General features: G+C 48.1%; 1 protein-coding gene across 2 annotated transcripts in view; it reads left to right on the top strand.

Moving 5' to 3' along the window:
* The window catches only part of PPL (periplakin), a 261,709-nt gene that overhangs the window by 194,243 nt on the left and 48,423 nt on the right, over window positions 1-19,043 (top strand). For both annotated transcript variants that reach the window (XM_069646041.1, XM_069646043.1), the window contains exon 14: window positions 17,091-17,251. In XM_069646041.1, coding sequence (XP_069502142.1) covers window positions 17,091-17,251 — 161 coding nt within the window. The remainder of the gene's footprint in view (window positions 1-17,090; window positions 17,252-19,043) is intronic.

Raw genomic sequence — 19,043 nt, 5'->3', positions numbered from 1 at the left:
GGGGGTGGTCAGATAGGATGGAGTTATGTTCTAGGCACGTGGCTGCAGGGGGTTTGAAGAGGTTAAAGTCCCCTAGCATGACAATGGGATGATGGTAGAAAGTGACTCAAGGAAAAGGGTGAGATCAGGGAAGAAGGATTTGAGAGGACTGGGGGTCAACAGAGAACCAGAACAGTAAGAGGAGTAGGAGGGGGGAGTTGAATAGTGGCATATTCAGAAGAAAAAGAGTTGATGTCAGATGGGGGCAGAGGGGCAGTGTTGAGGGCCTTTGGGTAAAGCAACTCCACACTGGCACCCTTTCCAACAGGTCCTAGGGAGTGGGAGATGGTAGCAGAGGCAGTGTGGAGAGCTACTAGTGTAGCAGAGCCACAAAAGGAGGTCCAGGATTCTGTGATAACAATAAGTGAACATTGAGGGTGATAAGAGTCAAAGTGGTCATTGATGTAGGAAGACTTGTTGCAGAGGAATTGTGCATTCCACAAGCCAAGTGAAATAGTAATAGGAGGTGGGGAGAGGATCAGGTGTTGTGCTGTAGGCGAGTGGGATCAATGAGGTTAAAGATCCAGGGGAAAAGGGAGTGTCTTAATTGAGTGGTACAGCAAGGAAGGAGGAAGATGAGGAGGCTGGAGAGTGATGCAGAAGTTGCACCAAATGGAGGCTGAAGGGTATGAGAGAAGGGAAGGAAATGAGTAAGTAGAAGGAAGGTTTAAGATACTTTCCTGAAACTATTGTTCTCCAGCATGGGTCTGGCATGGATTTGCATGTTCATGAATATTCCCCGTCGTCAGGCTGGGAATCCTCAGTAAAAGAAAAAACTGTTTCACTTTCACTTAAAAACTGTATTTCTCCTCTAAACCAATCACTGTCCGCTGGGTCAAACTGCCCCCATTCAATGACAGTCCTCTACCTAAGCCCCTCCCCTGGCAGCCATCTTCAGATTTGGTAAGCACGTAAAGTAGCAGTAGGACCAAGAAGAGCCGCAGAGGGGCCGGAAGGAGGGTTTGCATGTGAATCCATGCCAGACCCATGCTGGAGAACAATAGTTACAGGTAAATAACTTAAACCTTCTCCAGCATGGGGTCTGGCATGGATTCACATGCCCATGAATAACAAATACATAGCAGTACAACATCACACAACCATGGGAGGTGGCAACGCTCAACAGAAGCAATTAACTCTTACCTCTGGGACAGACTCAGCTCAAGCGAACAGGTTGCGTAGCACTGCTTGGCCCGACTCTGGACTCCTCCCTGGAATCCCTGTCGATGCAGTAGAACTTCGTGAAGGTGTGCATGGGCCTCCACGTAGCAGCCCTGCAGATGTCCAGCGGGGGCACACCAGACAGGAACACTGTTGTCACAGCAATTGCTCTGGTAGAGTGGGCTCTCGGACGGCCGGGCAGTGGTCGGTTCACCAACCGATGACAGTGCATGATGCAACTGGAGAGCCACATCAAAATTGAAGCCTTGGATAGAGCCTTCCCATGGATAGGACCAAACTTCAGGAATAGTTGTGAAGTCTTCCGAAAACTCTTTGCGTATCTCATGTAGAACTTCAGGGCACGAGCAACGTCCAGCAAGTGCAAGGCCCTTTCCACCACCGACAAAGGTTTCGGGAAGAAAACAGGTAACACCAAAGGCTTGTTGAGGTGGAATTCCGACTGAACCTTTGGCATGAAAGAGGGTGCCACCCTTGATTCGTGGAAAGTCAGATACGGTTGCTTGCAGGATAGGGCCTGGATCTCATGTCTGCGTCTGGCTGAAGTGATGGCCACAGGAATGCTGCCTTCCACGAGAGAAACGTGAGTTGGGCTTGATGCACAGGCTCGAAGGGGGCCCCCATGAGCCTAGTCAGAACCACGTTAAGTTACCATGCCGGGGCAGGAGCCTTCACTGGCGGGTAAGATCAGAAAAGTCCTTTGAGAAACTCCTTGACGAGTCTGTGGGACCACAGCAAGAATTGTCCTGGGGATCTGTTGTAGCGGGAGATAGCCTCCAGATGCACCTTGATGGAGGTGTGTGTCAGACCAGTCTTTGCCAAGGACAGCAAGTATGGAAGGATCTGTGGAGCCATGACCCACAAAGGGGTCATCTTCTGTGACCGGCACCACATAGCAAAATGCTTCCACTTAAGCACTTTAAGGACGACGATGGCCTGGCCTTGGTGAGGACCTCCCTGCAGTCCACTGGCAACTCATAACCTCCAAACTGTAAGGCTGCAGGAGCCAAGCCCTCAGGTTGAGCGATCCTGGGTCGTGATGAATGATTGCGCCTCCCTCTCTGGTGAGAATATCCGGAACCACTGGCAACTTGATTGGAGGCGACACTGACAGGCTGAGAAGATCTGGATACCAAATATGCCTCGCTCATGCCGGGGCGATGAATATCATTTTGCATTGACACTGTCTGAGTGTCAATGCAAAATGATATTTTGCAGGAGAGGAAACAGGAAACACGAACAGAAACCATTCTTCCCTCAGGAAGGAGAAGGCGTCCCCCAGGCTCCTCGGCTGGTGGAATCTGCTGGCAAATGTCTGGTACTTGGAGTTCGTCGCCGTCGCAAACAGATCGATCTGGGGTCTGCCCCATTTGACGAACAGGTGGTCCACCTGATCCTGACGAAGCTCCCACTCGTGACAGGAGCACAGTTTCCTTCTGAGGGAGTCTGCAATGGTATTCTTGACTCTCGCCTGTTGGAGAGGGATGAGGAAAGTCTGCAATGGTATTCTTGACTCTCGCCTGGTGGAGAGGGATGAGGAACATCCCCAGTCCAATGGCCCAGTGCCACAAGTCTTGCGCTTCCTTAGAGAGAGCCGGGCATTGAGTGCCTCCCTGCTTCCTGATGTAGAACATGGTGGTGGTGTTGTCCATGAAGATCCTCACCACCTTGCCTTTCAGAGACGGTAGGAATGACTTGAGGGCCCAGAACACTGCCCGTAGCACCATGACGTTGATATGCAGATCCTTCTCCTCCAGCAGCCACAGGCCTCTGGTGTGCACACATCCAGTGTGCGCTCCCCACCCTTCCAGGGAGGCGTTCGTGATGACCGTCTCCTGATACGATGGGTTTTGAAATCCTATGCCTTGGGCGATGTTGGAACAGACGCCCTACCGCTCTATCACCCATCAGAATTCTTGGTTCAGAGGGATCTTGTCTGTGAAGTTTCCAGACACCTGTATCCAGCGAGCATCAAGAAATTCCTGTAGGGGTCGCATCCGCAACCTGCAGGGACAGACGAGGTAGATGCAGGACGACATCATGCCCAGTAATGACTTGATCGCCCGCACCGTGGCCGCAGCCAGTCGTCTGGGTATAAGTATACGTGTATGCCCTGAAAATGCAGATGGGCTGCCACTGGTGCCAGGCATTTCATGAACACTCTGGTGGCCGACTTCAAGCTGAAAGTTAGGGCCTTGAACTGGTAGTGCTGGTCCTGCACCACGAAACGCGGAATCTTCTGATGTTTCTTGTGAATGGGGATGTGGAAATAGGCGTCCTCCAGGTCCAATGACATCAAGAAGTCTCCTTTTTCCTGTTGGCCTAGCACGTGCTGCAACATGATCATCCAGAACATTTGGGACTTTAGGTATTTGTTTAGACGTCGTAGATGCAGGATGGGCCTCCAGCCCCCTGTCTTCTTACTGACTAGAGAGTATCTCGAATAGACTCCGGAGCCCCGGAGCCGTTGGGGAACCAGCTCTATAACCCCTTTTTGCAGCATGGCTCGTACCTCTTCCATATGCTGAGGGATGTGCTGCTCCTGACGGGGGAACTGGACGGATCCGCGGACACCTGCATTGGAACTCCAGGATGTGTCCTTGGGGGAGAGTGTCCAGCACCCATCTGTCGGTGGTGATCTTTCTCCACTCGCTGATGAACCTTGTCAGCTGGCCTCCCACAGGGGTGCACGAGTGGGGGCCCGACATCCCGGTCAGTTCAGGCTTGCTTCTGCGCCAGCGTCCTGCCCTTCACACGACGGCGAAGCTCTCCTCCTCTACCATAGGCCTGGGAACGGCCTCTGTAGGCTTCTTGCATTGAGGATCTGGAAGGCTGTCTGTACGATGTGGAGAACCCTTTTGAAGACATGCTCGACTTTCCCCTGGAGGAGCGAAAAGAAGATGAGCGGTGCTGCTGGAGAGTGCCCATGGAACGGCCGTCTCTGTATCCGTCTTGATGGTCTGGAGGGACTCATTGATGGCCTTCCCAAACAAATTTTTCCCTGTCGAAGAGCATGTCCAGCACCTTCACTTGGACCTCCTGATGGAAATGAGTGGCTTTCATCCAACCTTGTTGACGAAGGCAGACACATTTCCCATTTGCCGAAACCCTGTGTCAGCGACGTCCAATGCCACTGTGATGGCATGATCCGACGCCACTTCTCCTTCCTGGAAGAGAGCGAGGGTTTACATCTTCTTATCATTGGGGAAGAACTCCAGGATCGGTCCCAGCTTGTACCAGAATTCCCTGTCATACCTGGCCAGGATGGCCAGTGTGTTGGCCGCCTTGATAGTGGACGCTGCAGTGTAAATCACCTTCTTTCCCATGGTGCCCATCCTTTTCCCCTCGCTGTCTGGAGGGACCAAAGACGACGAGGATGGGTTAGCTGATCGATTCCTCACGGTCGCCAACACCACCGAATCCGGCGATGGTTGTGACCTCATGCACTTCAGTGCAGAGTCCGGCACCCTGTATTGCTTCTCCAGCCTATCCAGCTTGGCTGGAGCCATGCAAGGGTTCTTCATGATGGCCAGCCTTCCTCCCAAACATCGTCCAGAAGAGGCACTGCCATGATCGTCTTCCTCTTGGCTTCACAGCTTTGATACAAGAAGCCCTCCTACCTGGTTTCCTTGGGCACCAGCTGGAATAGCTCTAAGGTACTGGCAATCATGCAGTGGAATGACCCCACTTCATCCGGTGGGGGCACCCTATGTGGAGCATCCAAATGTGGTGATTCAGGCGGTAAGATAGCTCAGCGGTTTGAGCATTCGCTGCTGCGATCGGAGTGTGATCTGCAGGTCGCAGGTTTGAATCCCAGCAAGGCCACCTAATCCTTTCATCGTTCCAAGGTCGATAAATGAGAACCAATTTCGGTTGTGTGATATTGTATGTAAATATGTGCTCTGTAAAGTGCTTTGGATTAAGGCACTATATAAATAAACACATCATTATCATTATCATTATCATTCACCATCTGCTGCGACAATGTCTTCGTCATCATCCATCATCATGGCCGTATCCGTTCCTGTACCCATGTCTCGGCCTGCTGGGGGAGAAGGGGCCTGACGTGGTGGAGGAGGTTGATATGGGGGCGTCAGATGACGCTTCCTCTTCTTCGCTGGAGTCTTATCGGGGACCTGGGGAATCACAGGTACCAACGCTGGAGCTATTCTCATCTGGATCTCTGACACCAAGGTGTGTAGAGTCAATGGAATATCCAAGGAAATGTCCCTCGGCTGAGAAGGCAGAACAGGAAAACTAGGACCTGTGCCGTCGTTGCCATCGTCCTCCTCTTCAATGTCCTTGTGGACTGTATGCAAAGACTCAAGAACTTCGCCGTCCGTGGACGAGACCTCCATGGCTTGGGCGACGGCATGGGAGGGCTGTTTTGGGGCCTCTTCGTCCCCTCCCTTTTTCCCCCTGAGGGTCTTGTACCTGGGCCGGTTTCACCCCTTCTGGCGTGCCTGCAGACTTTGCCAAAGTCACTGCGGCGGTATTGTGCCTTTGGGACAGGGACACTTTCAGCCATGGGAGCTACCCTCATAGGATCAGCGCCTTTAGCTGCCGTGATAGTAGTATTCGTTGACAGAGTCACCGACCACGTCTTTACCTGTGCCAATTGAGCCTGCTTGGTCTGCGCATCCTTTTTCTCCTCCATCCATGGCTGCTCTTATTTCTCTCGTAGTTTAGCCAGGGTAGATGACTTCCTCTTTGAAGAGGAGCTTGAAGGTATGGTCCAACTGGGGTCTTTCCTCTCTGACATCTTCTTCTCTACCTGTGGTGTCCCCCAGGGATCTAACCTCTCTCCCTGGCTGTTCAACCAGTATCTGGCACTTCTCGCCCACCACATCGCCGCTCTCTGCCCCTACTTTCAGTGCTATGCGGATGATACCCAACTCATTTTCAGGCTACCTTCGGCCTCCTCTTCTCCTTCCCTCATCTCTGACTGTCTTTCTGCTATCCAGGAATGGTGTGCCGCCAACGACCTCTGCCTTAATGCCAGTAAGACTGAGATTCTACTCATCGGCACTCCCACTCCCTCCTTCCCTGCTGCTCTCTGGCCGGCCTCTCTGGGCCCTCTTCCTGCTCCTACATGCAAGGCAAAAAGCCTTGGGGTCATCTTCGACTCCACACTCTCCTTCTCTCCTCACATATCCGATGTATCTAAGAAGTCACACTACCAGCTACACCTCCTCAGAGGTATCCTTCCTTTCCTCTCCTTCCCCCAGAAGCTCACTGTCTCTAGAGCCCTGGTTCTCTCTAAGCTGTACTACTGTAACAGCCTCTATCTTAATCTGCCCGCCTCTACTCTCCGCCCTTTGCAACTCATCCAGAACAGGACTGCAAGACTTGTCCTTGGCCTCAAGCCCAGGGACCGTATCTCTCCAGGACTGAAATCACTACACTGGCTCCCAGTGACTGCGAGGATCAAGTTCAAAACCCTCTGCATTGTCCACAAGGCCGTCTGGGGCCTTGGGCCAAAATACCTTCAACTCTCTCTTCCTAAATATCTTCCTTCTCGAGCTCTTTGCTCATCTGCCTCCAACTCCCTCAGGGTCAGCCGCTTCTCCAAACAACGAGTTGGGGGCAGATCTCTTTCCACTGCAAGGGCCTCCCTCTGGAACAGCCTTCCTACCTCCCTGAAACTTGAGGAGAACCACCTCCGGTTCCGGAAGCACCTCAAAAGCTTCCTCTTTGCCTCCGCTTTCTCTCCCCCTCTCCCCTGCTAATATTACTGAAACTGCACTGAATCTGCAAATGGGCCATTCACCGTTCTCGGCCCAGCCACTCTCTCCTGCACTGCCTCCACGGCAACCCCTGCACTACGGGACTGTGTCTGTATCCATACAGCCCCCCTTCCCAGCACTTGTCTGCACTTACCTCGCACTTGCCATCAGCTGGCCCTTGTTATTTATCCTGTATGCTGTATGCTAATAACCCTGTACTGCACTTTCCCCTCTCCCTTTCCCCCATGCACTTTTTCCTTCCACTCTACCCTTGCACTTGCGCAATCTGAATGACACCTGGCCTAGTAAGATCGTTGTCTGTCTCCCCTTGTTCCCCCCCTGCCTCGTCGCGCCTTGAAACACTTGTGTATAGGCGCGTTACAAATGCCTTATCATATCATATCATATCATATCATATGCTGGCAATGGAGACGGAAGATGATACTGATTGCGCCCTTTCCACTTTGGTACCCGCTTCAGTGGCGAACCCGATGGACTCGGACTTGCAGCTCTTGGCCTTATCTTGGGCCCCCACAGATGAGGTGCCCTCAAAGGACTTAGAAGACTGCTCCTTGGATTGGCCAGTCCTGGACAAGGCATGACCCTGCTCGGAGCACAGGTCAGAGGCCTTGTTCGTGTTAAGCCATGACGCCAGCCTACTATGCCTGTCTTATGTTGTTTTCTTGGAGAAACCGAGGCATATCTCGCACTCTACTTCCTTGTGGTCCGGGGGGTAGGCAGTAAAGGCATTGCAGGTGCTTGTCCTCCACAAACACATTCTGTAGCCCGCATTTGGTGTAGCACCTGGAGAGGGCCCTTCCCTCTTTCTTCTCCTCTGTCCTGGATGGAGGGTGCGAAGTAGGCCCAAGATGGCATTGTAGAATCTTCAATGGATCGTCACACTTGAGGGGCGTGGAACCCCACTGACAATGGATCCCCGGTGTCAGCAGTTGAAGAAAAGAGTACACAGGCTTCTTTGAAACAAAAATTGCACTTTTGCCATCGAAACACACAAAAATACGTACAAATAGCGCAGAGCGCAAACAGAAGGACTCCCAACACTGAAGCGTGCAGTAAAATTCTGAAGATGGCTGCTAGAAGAGGGGCTTAGGGAGAGGACTGTCAGTGGATGGGGGAGTATGACCCAGAGGACAGTGATTGGTTTAGAGGAGAAATACAGTTTTTAAGTGAAAGTGAAACTGTTTTTTCTTTTACTGAGGATTCCCAGCCTGACGACGGGGAATATTCATGAGCACGTGTGATCGAATATTCATGAGCATGTGTGATCGCTTTTGTGCAAATCTCAAGTGATCGTAAATAAGTAGTTTCCCATTAATTGTAATACAATTCTGTATTTCTGCAGAAAATAACTACTAAAAAAAAATTCAACTGCTCAACAAAATTCCAATACAAATGACATTTTTCTCTGAGAGAAAGGGAATAAACACTAAAAGGCACATTGGTCATGGTTGCAAGAAAAATAAACGAATTACAAAAGCAACAAATCAGGCTGTAAATGGTGAGTAGAAAGGCAGCAACCATTATGTGATAGATTAAGGCACTGCCGAGTCAAAGAAACACATTCCTGGCGGGTGAACCAATTTGTAGGGTAACACACCAATATAATAGAAACCCAAATATGCCGATCCATGCCTCACATAGCTGTTCACTCATAGCAATTAAACACAAAATGGGTGTGTCTCATACCACTGTGCTATTTTCAAAACACAGGCAAAGGTCTGCCCACTTTTGGTTGGTTGGTTGGTTGGTATCTTGGAAAATAGCCCATTGAGTAGGTCAACCAGTGTGTCTATCTGAGCGTACCTTCTACTTCAATGTTGAAGTGGCCAGCCCAAATCAGTGCCCAATTAGCCAAAGCACTGGGAACAGCAGCTTTAATCCTGCAATCCCTCCCCTGCCTTGGAAACGATTTGGCAACACCCTCGGTTAAATTATACATAGAAAAGGGGTTCCTATGCTTTTATATACCGTGTCAGCTTGGGGCACAGAAGAGATGGGCAAATCGAAGGAGGTCGAGGGAAACACCTGGAGTAGAACCACGAGGGTGTCGAAGGTACCCCTCTGGTGGAGGTCCTATTGATTCTGGATTTTCCTGTATATCTCTCTGGGGCTTCTAAACAGCGTCTAGTATCACATGAATTCTCTCAGAATCTGCGATCCCTTTGAAGCTGCATTGCATCTACCTATTGATTCTGGATTTTCCTGTATATCTCTCTGGGGCGTCTAAACAGCGTCTAGTATCACATGAATTCACCCAGAATCTGCGATCCCTTTGAAGCTGCATTGCATCTACCTATTGATTCTGGATTTTCCTGTATATCTCTCTGGGGCTTCTAAACAGCGTCTAGTATCATATGAATTCTCTCAGAATCTGCGATTCCTTTGAAGCTGCATTGCATCTACCTATTGATTCTGGATTTTCCTGTATATCTCTCTGGGGCTTTTAAACAGCGTCTAGTATCACATGAATTCTCTCAGAATCTGCGATCCCTTTGAAGCTGCATTGCATCTACCTATTGATTCTGGATTTTCCTGTATATATCTCTCTGGGGCTTCTAAACAGCGTCTAGTATCACATGAATTCTCTCAGAATCTGCGATCCCTTTGAAGCTGCATTGCATCTACCTATTGATTCTGGATTTTCCTGTATATCTCTCTGGGGCTTCTAAACAGCGTCTAATATCACATGAATTCTCCCAGAATCTGCGATCCCTTTGAAGCTGCATTGCATCTACCTATTGATTCTGGATTTTCCTGTATATCTCTCTGGGGCTTCTAAACAGCGTCTAGTATCATATGAATTCTCTCAGAATCTGCGATCCCTTTGAAGCTGCATTGCATCTACCTATTGATTCTGGATTTTCCTGTATATCTCTCTGGGGCTTCTAAACAGCGTCTAGTATCACATGAATTCTCTCAGAATCTGCGATCCCTTTGAAGATGCATTGCATCTACCTATTGATTCTGGATTTTCCTGTATATCTCTCTGGGGCTTCTAAACAGCGTCTAGTATCACATGAATTCTCCCAGAATCTGCGATCCCTTTGAAGCTGCATTGCATCTACCTATTGATTCTGGATTTTCCTGTATATCTCTCTGGGGCTTCTAAACAGCGTCTAGTATCATATGAATTCTCTCAGAATCTGCGATCCCTTTGAAGCTGCATTGCATCTACCTATTGATTCTGGATTTTCCTGTATATCTCTCTGGGGCTTCTAAACAGCGTCTAGTATCACATGAATTCTCTCAGAATCTGCGATCCCTTTGAAGCTGCATTGCATCTACCTATTGATTCTGGATTTTCCTGTATATCTCTCTGGGGCTTCTAAACAGCGTCTAGTATCACATGAATTCTCTCAGAATCTGCGATCCCTTTGAAGCTGCATTGCATCTACCTATTGATTCTGGATTTTCCTGTATATCTCTCTGGGGCTTCTAAACAGCGTCTAGTATCACATGAATTCTCTCCGAATCTGCGATCCCTTTGAAGCTGCATTGCAGCTACCTATTGATTCTGGATTTTCCTGTATATCTCTCTGGGGCTTCTAAACAGCGTCTAGTATCGTATTAATTCTCTCAGAATCTGCGATCCCTTTGAAGCTGCATTGCAGCTACCTATTGATTCTGGATTTTCCTGTATATATCTCTGGGGCTTCTAAACAGCGTCTAGTATCACATGAATTCTCTCAGAATCTGCGATCCCTTTGAAGCTGCATTGCATCTACCTATTGATTCTGGATTTTCCTGTATATCTCTCTGGGGCTTCTAAACAGCGTCTAGTATCATATGAATTCTCTCAGAATCTGCGATCCCTTTGAAGCTGCATTGCAGCTACCTATTGATTCTGGATTTTCCTGTAAATCTCTCTAGGGCTTCTAAACAGCGCCTAGTATCATATGAATTGTCTCAGAATCTGCAAACCCTTTGAAGCTGCATTGCATCTACCTAGCATCATTGTGCCATGTATTCGTTTTTAGGGAGAATTCATATGAAGTTCAAGTTTGGCCGAAAGAACAGTAGCTTGGCTTCTAGTCCCATGGGAAGAAAGCATATCTAATTGCAGTACTAGTGTGTTCAAGAATTCGGAGCATGTGGGTTTTGATTTTATGAATTACTTAAAACAATATGATGTTTTCCATTGTGAAGTCCATACATCGTGATGGATTTTGAATACCAAGAAAACATTCTCATATTTAATAAATAGCATTACGTAATATTTGCCGTTTTTTAGTGTTTAGCCTTTTATGAAGCATTTATAATGCATGTATATTTCTAAGATAATATGTCAAATGAATACATTCTGATTCTGGATTCTGGAATGCCTTGCTCTCGGGCTTGAGAGGGAAGACCTAACTGGGTCAGGTCTGCTCGGAACATGGCCTCACGCGTCCAATGAAAGCCCTCCCTCTAGCACCAAATGTGGACAGACACGTGCTATGCAATCCCTCTCCTTTGCACAGGACGTGGACAGTCAGGTCCTATGCAAGCCCCTTCTGTTGCACAGGACTACGACTGCCACATCCCTTGTAAACCCTATCTGCTGCTCAGGACGTGGGCAGCAGCTATAGCCTTTGCAAGCCATACATGTTGCATAGGACATGGTCAGTCATCTGGTGCACCGGGCATGGACAGTCGCATCCTATCCAAGCCTTATCTGTTGTACAGGACATGGACAGACAGGTTCTGTACACGCCCTCTCTGGTGCAGAGGTCATGGACAGCCATGTCCCATGCAAGCTCTATCTGTTGCACAGAATGTGGACAGCAAATATCCTGTGCAAGCTCAATCTGTTGCACAGAATGTGGACAGCAAATATCCTGTGCAAGCTCAATCTGTTGCACAGAATGTGGACAGCAAATATCCTGTGCAAGCTCTATCTGTTGCACAGGAAATGGACAGCTACGTCTTTTACAAGTCTTTTCTTTATCATAGGACTTTGATAGCCATGTCCTATGGAAACCTATCTGTTGCACCGGACGAGGACCGCCGTGTCCTATGCAAGCTACACCCTTTGCACATGGTGTACAAAGCCAGGACATATGCAAGCCCCACAACTGTTTCACGGGACATGGACACTCACATCCTATGCAATTTCTGTGTGTTGCGCAAGACATGGACATCTATGTATTAGGCAAGTCCTCTCTTTTCCATGGGACTTCGATAGCCATGTCCTATGTAAGCCTATCTATTGCACTGGAAGGACAACCCCGTCCTACACATTCCCTACATGTTGCACAGGACCTGGAAGGCTACATCATATGCAAGCCCCATCTGTTGCACAGAACATGGACAATCATGTCCTATGCAATTCCTATCTATTGCACAAGACATGAGCAGCCATGTCTTATGCAAGCCCTATCTGTTGGACAGGACATTCCAGCCACATTCTATGCAATCTATGCCTGTTGTGCATGGTGTGGCTTGCCACATCCTATGCAAGCCATACCTGTTGCACAGTGGTAGGAAAGATTTTGTGTTTGCTGCTTTCCTCTCATAGACTTCTGTGAGACATCCTTTCTTTATGCTTTGTTTTGAATCTTGTCCCGTCTTTTTGGAAGTAATTAAAGCCTGCTGCTTTACTTCCCTTGTATATTTGCTCATTCTTATGGGGAAATTGATCGGTTCATTTAACTACCAGCACTGTTTCTCTTAGTGAATTTCTTGCATTGTTACAATTGCATGCATCGCCCTAAAATGAAGTGTGTTTAGGATACTGTGTATCCTTAGAATGTTTTCTTTAATGGCTTTTTGGTTACACTTTTAATGTTTATTGTTCGTTTATTGTTTATTCTGCTTGTTTAAGGCACTTATACAACAAGTACATTGTGTTTCAAAGCGTCCACAGCGCAACAGGGAGGGGACATGGGAATGAAGAACAAATACAACAATGAAAGATGGAGGTGGACCTGTTAGGCCTTGTGAGCATTTTGAACGTGCAAGTGCAGAGAGAGAGAAGGAAGGAGGGAGTGGGGGGGTAAGTGCTAGGTGTATCAAGAGGGAATTGCTAGGGAATGAGCAGCTGTAAGTGCCTAGGTGGAGTGGTCAGCCGCCAATAAATGAGTAAGTGCAGGCCTGCAGTGACAAAGGCCAGTGGGTGCCAAGGCGAATGAAGTGCTGGGAGGGGTGGAGGCTGTAGGCAATTGGGTTTGTGGGGCCAGCACCCAGGTGGACACAGAAGGGCCCTGGTCACCAATCTCAGCAACTGTGGGATTTAACAGAGGAGGGAGAATGGGAAGGATGAGGTGAAAAGGAAAGTCTTGAAGAGCTTACGGAATTTGAGGACATCCGGCTCAACACGAGGAGGAAGGGGGGCGCTATTCCGTAGGTGAGAGCCTGCACAGGAAAGAGATCGGCCACCAGCTCGCTGTTTAGCAAAGCACTTAACACACAGAGAGTTGGCACTGGAGGAACATAAAGATCTGGAGGGAGAGTATTTAGTGAGAGCAAGTTGTAGATAGCGTGGATCCCGGTCGCAGACAGCCTTGTGGATGATGCAGAGGGAGTTGAATTTGATCCTTGCAACGACTGGGAGCCGGTGGAGAGTTTTTAGGGCTGAAGAGATGCAGTCCCTGGGCTTGAGGCCAACGATGAATTTTGCAGCCTTATTCTGGATTAGCTGGAGGGGTTGTAGAGAAAAAGAGGGTAGATTAAAGAAAAGGCTATTGCAGTAGTCAAGACTAGAGAGAACCAGAGGTCTAGGGACATTGAGCTTCTGGGGGAAAGTGAGGAAAGGAAGAATTGGAAAGGAGGTGGAGTTGAAAGTGGGACTTCTTGGCAAGGTCCTGAATGTGAGGGATGAAGGAAAGAGTCGAAGATAATGATAATGATGTGTTATTTATAAAGGTTTCTTACTTCAGATGAAGGAGAATGGGGAGTACCCATAGAAGATGGCCTGAGTGAGGGACAGAAAGGGGGAGCAGGAGTCCCTATAGGAAGGATCTTGGTCTTGCTCGCATTGAGGCAGAGATCATTGGAAGTATTCCACGACTGGATGGCAGATAGGCAGTCAGGAATGATGGAGGAAGAAAGAAGAGGATCAGATGGAGTTTTGAAGAAGAGTCGTGTGTCATCTGCATAATACTGGATGTTTGGGGAGAAGGTGGATATGAAGTGTGCAAGCGGAGCAAGGTAGTTGTTAAACAGCCAGGGAGAGTGGTTAGAGCACTGGAGGATGCTGCAGGTGGAGATGGAGGTGAGGGAGGAGAAAGAGCCCAGAATAACCTGAGAAGGACAGTCACTGAGGAAGGAGGTCAGCCAGTCCTGTGCCCGCTCCGAGATACCTATATTATAGTGGAGTTGTTTTATGAGGATGGAGTGTTTGACCATATCAAATGCAGAAGAGAGATGAAGTAGAATGGGAACAGCTGGAGAGTTGAAATCAAGAGATGCGAGCCTTTCCTCATGGGTGTTCAGAAGAGCAGTTTCAGTGCATCTGGATGCTCGGATTCCAGATTGATGGTCGTGGATGCAACCAACTAGTTCAGTGTGCTGGGTCAGTTGGGGAAGACCGGCTTCTCCAGGAGTTTCCCAAGGAAGGGCTGATAGATATGGGGCAGTATTTGGCTGGACAAGATGTGTCTGCAGAAGGTTTTTTCAGGAGGGGGTGCACAAGGGAGTGCTTGAGGGTTGGAGGGGAAAGATCCAGTAGCAAAAGAGAGGGTGTAGAAATCAGCGAGTGCAGGGGCAAGGTATCCAATATTGTCCTTAATGTTTCTGGCGAAGCAGGGGGAAACCTGTTTGGAGGAGACCTTCATGGAGCGGACAACTCTGCTGACCTCATCAGGTGTGATAGGAGAATAAGGAGAGAAATGCAAAGAGGGGAATGGGAGGGCATAGGAGGAAAGCGGATGGGTGAAAGGGAGGGGGGAGAGGGACGCTAGGGTTCTCAGGATGTCTTGTGTTTTTGCAGTGAAGTGTGTGGCCAGTTTGTTGCAAAGGGCCTGGGAGGGAAGAGGTGAGGAGGAGACTGAGGAGGGGTTGGCTAGTTCTCTGCAGATTTTAAAAAGTTTAGCCGTGCTGTTGGATGCACTAGAGATGCAGGCCTGGATGTGGGCCCTTTTCTTGGTGCAGATGGAGAGTCTGTATTGCCTTTGGAGCAGGCGACAAGCCAGTTTGTCAGAGGGTGAGCCTGAGGTCTGCCACTTTGGTTCCACTGCTCTGCACTTGCATTTCAGGGCTGCACGTTTGGAGTTAGTTGTACCAGGTGTTACGCTTAGAGGCATGTTTCAGGTAGATCCTCATGACAGGGGCAAGAATGTCAAGGGTATTGGCAAGATGAAGGTTGCTGAGAGCGGAGTCAGAGGTAGAGTCTGTAGTGGGGAGAGAGGTGGGGGCGGGTGGGTAGATGCAAAGGCAGCAACTGACACTCGTTTCATCGGACGGATGTTCGTGAATGAGGCTGGCATTGCTGGGGGAGGCGTGGTCAAAGGGCCGAGACGACCCAGGTGAGAGGAGAGAGTGGTCTGACCAGGAGAGTGGGATGGTCAGTGGGGAGGAGAGTGAAAGATTGGTATGGATGAAGACATCAAGAGTGTGTCCAGCCGAGTGGTTAGGACCAGAAGGGAGAATGGAGAGGGAGAGTGAGGTGCAGAGGTCATTGAATGTGTCTAGTATGAGCTGGTGGCAGAGGATATTTTCTACTTTGTTTTATACTTTTTACTGGTGCACTTTTGCATTTCCCGCAAAAGGCTACTAACACTGTGTCAGGGTGCGCTTAGACGGCATTGGTAGATTGTCTACGCCTATATCGACTGGGGGAGGCGTGAAGCAGGGCTGTATCGTTGCAGCCACCCTGTTTAACCTCTACTAGCAGACCTGAATCTGGCGTTTAGTAATATAAATAACTGCCCTGTTAAAGTTGGCTCACAACTAATCAGCGGGCTTGCCTATGCTGATGACCTCCTATTGCTTGAGCACACTCCCAAAGGTTTGCAATCCACGGTTAATGCACTTGGTGACTTTGCGCAAAAGAATGGCCTGAAAGTAAATATCGATAAAAGTAAGAGTATGGTGTTCTCTGGTGAATCCAAAATGAAACCAAAAACTACCTGGGTAATGGATGGTGCTCTATTTGAATGCATACACTCTTATAAATATCTAGGTTTTTATGTTGAGGACTCTCTAAAGTGAAATACACACTGGAATAAAACTGTAGCCAAATGCATGTTAATGGTAAACACCATAAGTGTATTTATCGGGAAAAACGGGGGCTACTCAGTTCACATCATCTTGCTGTTATATACCTCCAAAATGTGGCCAGTTTTGACATATGATATTGAGATATGGGGCACACATTTAGTGCAGAACTAATTAAATTTGAGGTGAAAATTCTGCGCAGACTGTTTCGATTGCTGCAAGCATTATCTGTTGAATACAATTTGATCTGACTAGGATTCTGTCTGTTTTCATCTCCAGAGTAATTGTGTGTTTTGCAAATTTGCTTGGTCTTAACAATGGCACTATAATGGCAAATTATGCTCAGGCCTTTGGGTGTCATGATAACCATAATACGCTGGGGACCTGGGGTAAGATACTCAGTCTATATAGTAAATGTCTGTGTGGCTGTGAGTATCTACCTGAATCTAGCTGTATCCATGCGATTAAACGTTGGCTAAAGCAGAAGCTAGCTATCCTCAGTTATGACAAACACATTGTACAGCTCTCTACTAAGAAAAATAGTGACCCGTTTGTCAAATACAGAAGTAACCGCTATAGTAAGCCTAAGTATATGACTGCTTTTCTGATTAGTGGTAAAGGACTTTGGCATCCACATTCTATGCAAGTCCTATTTGTTGCACAGGACATGGACAGCCACATCCTGTACATATGAGTGTCAATTCAGTTGTCAAGGCCCATTTGTAAGCAAAATGACATCAAGTGCTTTCGCTAGATTATAAAAAACACTAGAGAAAGTTTAGACTCAAATGAGTTGTCATGTGCCTGCATCATTTTTGATCACGCTTGCTCTGGGAAAGCGTGGTATGGGCTTTGGATTGGCCAAATGGCAGCTTTTAGTATTTGTTCGACTCATTATGCAAAGAAACTTGATTGTTGGCGAGAAGACTGTTAGAAGAAATGTGGAACCAATGAAATCTCTTTTTCCTAACATGATCTTGTGACTTCCAGTGGAAGCAAAAGATGCCCAGGGGCGGCAATTTCTCTCTGGATTGGATAAAATCTGCAGCGACCTCGACAAGCAGGAGAAAGCAATCACCTCCCAGCTCAGGCCTCCGCTGGAGCAGAGCCGACCAGTGGAAGACACTGCCGAAAGGCTGAAGGCATTAAAGGTAGGAAAAGGATCGCTGTAACACCAGGAAGTAGTAAGAGAATGCAAGATGGCTGAAATCTGAAGGTAGGAAGAGGATGTAAGAAAAGGTTATAATGATTGTCCTGAAAGCACATTGCAAAATCGGAAGGTAGGGCCTCATCACGAGTTTGGACCACGACTCTGTCTCGTAGCATTATCATGGGATTGCGAGTGGTGGTAGAGCGGTGTAAATCTACATTTTCGGAGTCCATACCACTCCAAGCAGTTTTTGGGAATATTTGCTGTGAGCAGTAAAACCACCAATTTTTGAAAGTACCGTGGAGGATTCACCTACAGCAGGCAGTGAATCCTCCATTTTATCTCCAAACTGCGGTAAAAGTGGTGGGACCATTGCGGCCAATTTTTTTACTGCACCGCCAAGCTCATAATGAGGCCCAATGTGCAGTTAATATTTATTACTCTGAGATCTACTCTTACTTGTCCCTGTCCTGAATCATGAGGTGCAGCCTACCTCTGAGACAAGCAATTGGGTGCAAACAGATTTTTAAAAAAAGACAATGTTCAACTCCTCCCCTCTGGGGGTGTGTATAAAGTGACCCTCCTGGCAAGGGTTGCAAGAATACCAGCGTCTCATCTGCCCACAAGAAGGTCTGAGCTGCTACCATCTCCAATAATAGAGCTCTTTTTCTTCCCTGGAAGACATAGTGACATAGTGTTTGCAGACGATGTTGCCCACCTGGCCTTGGAATACTGCACCTCTGATAAAGGGTGCAAACTCCAGCAGATCCTTGAGGATTGCTGTCACAGTTCAAGGGCCTAGGGCCCCTGCTGGAAAGCCAGAGATCTTGAACAGACTATTGTTGTATAGTTGCCCTCCCCAGAATGCTGGCATCTGCCAAGATCAGTATCTTGGAAGGAGAGTCCAGCGGAAATACTTCAGACGGTGAGAAGCAGGAACCACATTGTAAATTTATCTTCATTAATCCCATGATAGCGATCAGGTCTTCTTAATCCTCAGGGCTTCATAATCCTCTGTTTGTAGGCTACAGTGATTGAGGATGTGCAGAACCAGGGGCATCATCTATCCTCTTGCCAAAAACCTGCCAAAGGAATTACAAACATTGATGCCACATTGTCTCCCAGACTCTGCAGCCAGAGCAATGATCCCAGTAAATTCTCAATCCTGTGTGCTGGGAGTGACACTATACCCTGTAGGGTATCAGATTGGGCCCTGATGACCTCTAAACACTGAGTCTGGCAAATTCAGGATTTCCTAAGGTTGATCGTCCTCTGAAAGTCACAAGGGTGAAGCAAACCTGTGCCGTGACCTCTGATAGCTCTTGAGGAATAAACTGATAGACCAGTACATGAGGGAGAATGTCCTTCTCAGAGCCTTCACCCTTCCATCGCCTTTACCCGAAGTCCCTACGACCTGCCGCTAAAAGCGCCATAGCCCAACACAAATATCATGTGATCACAGACGCAAATATTAGTTGCTTCTCAATTGTAATACACTTATCACATTTCGACCCTTCTTCCAGCTCGGTGAGGAGAAACTGAAAGTCCTTCAACAATAATTGCAAAGTATGTGACATCTAGATCTCAGCTATTAACCCAAAGGTGGGTGCCACTTGAGCCTGCCTTAGGTTTGACTCCACTCTTCTATGAACGTGCTCCACAGAGGTGGTATTCTCTGATGACACATTGGTCATAGTTGTGCGACATGGAAGAAGAGCGTCCACCTTTAGGCAATCCGGAACTCCCTAGTAAACCCTTTAAGAAGCACTTGTTTTGCCAAGTGTCAGGGTATT

This window comes from Ambystoma mexicanum, chromosome 2p (genome assembly GCF_040938575.1).
Source record: "Ambystoma mexicanum isolate Mex_15411 chromosome 2p, UKY_AmexF1_1, whole genome shotgun sequence".
NCBI classification, from domain to species: domain Eukaryota; kingdom Metazoa; phylum Chordata; class Amphibia; order Caudata; family Ambystomatidae; genus Ambystoma; species Ambystoma mexicanum.
This window is presented reverse-complemented; position numbering and strand designations above follow the sequence as displayed.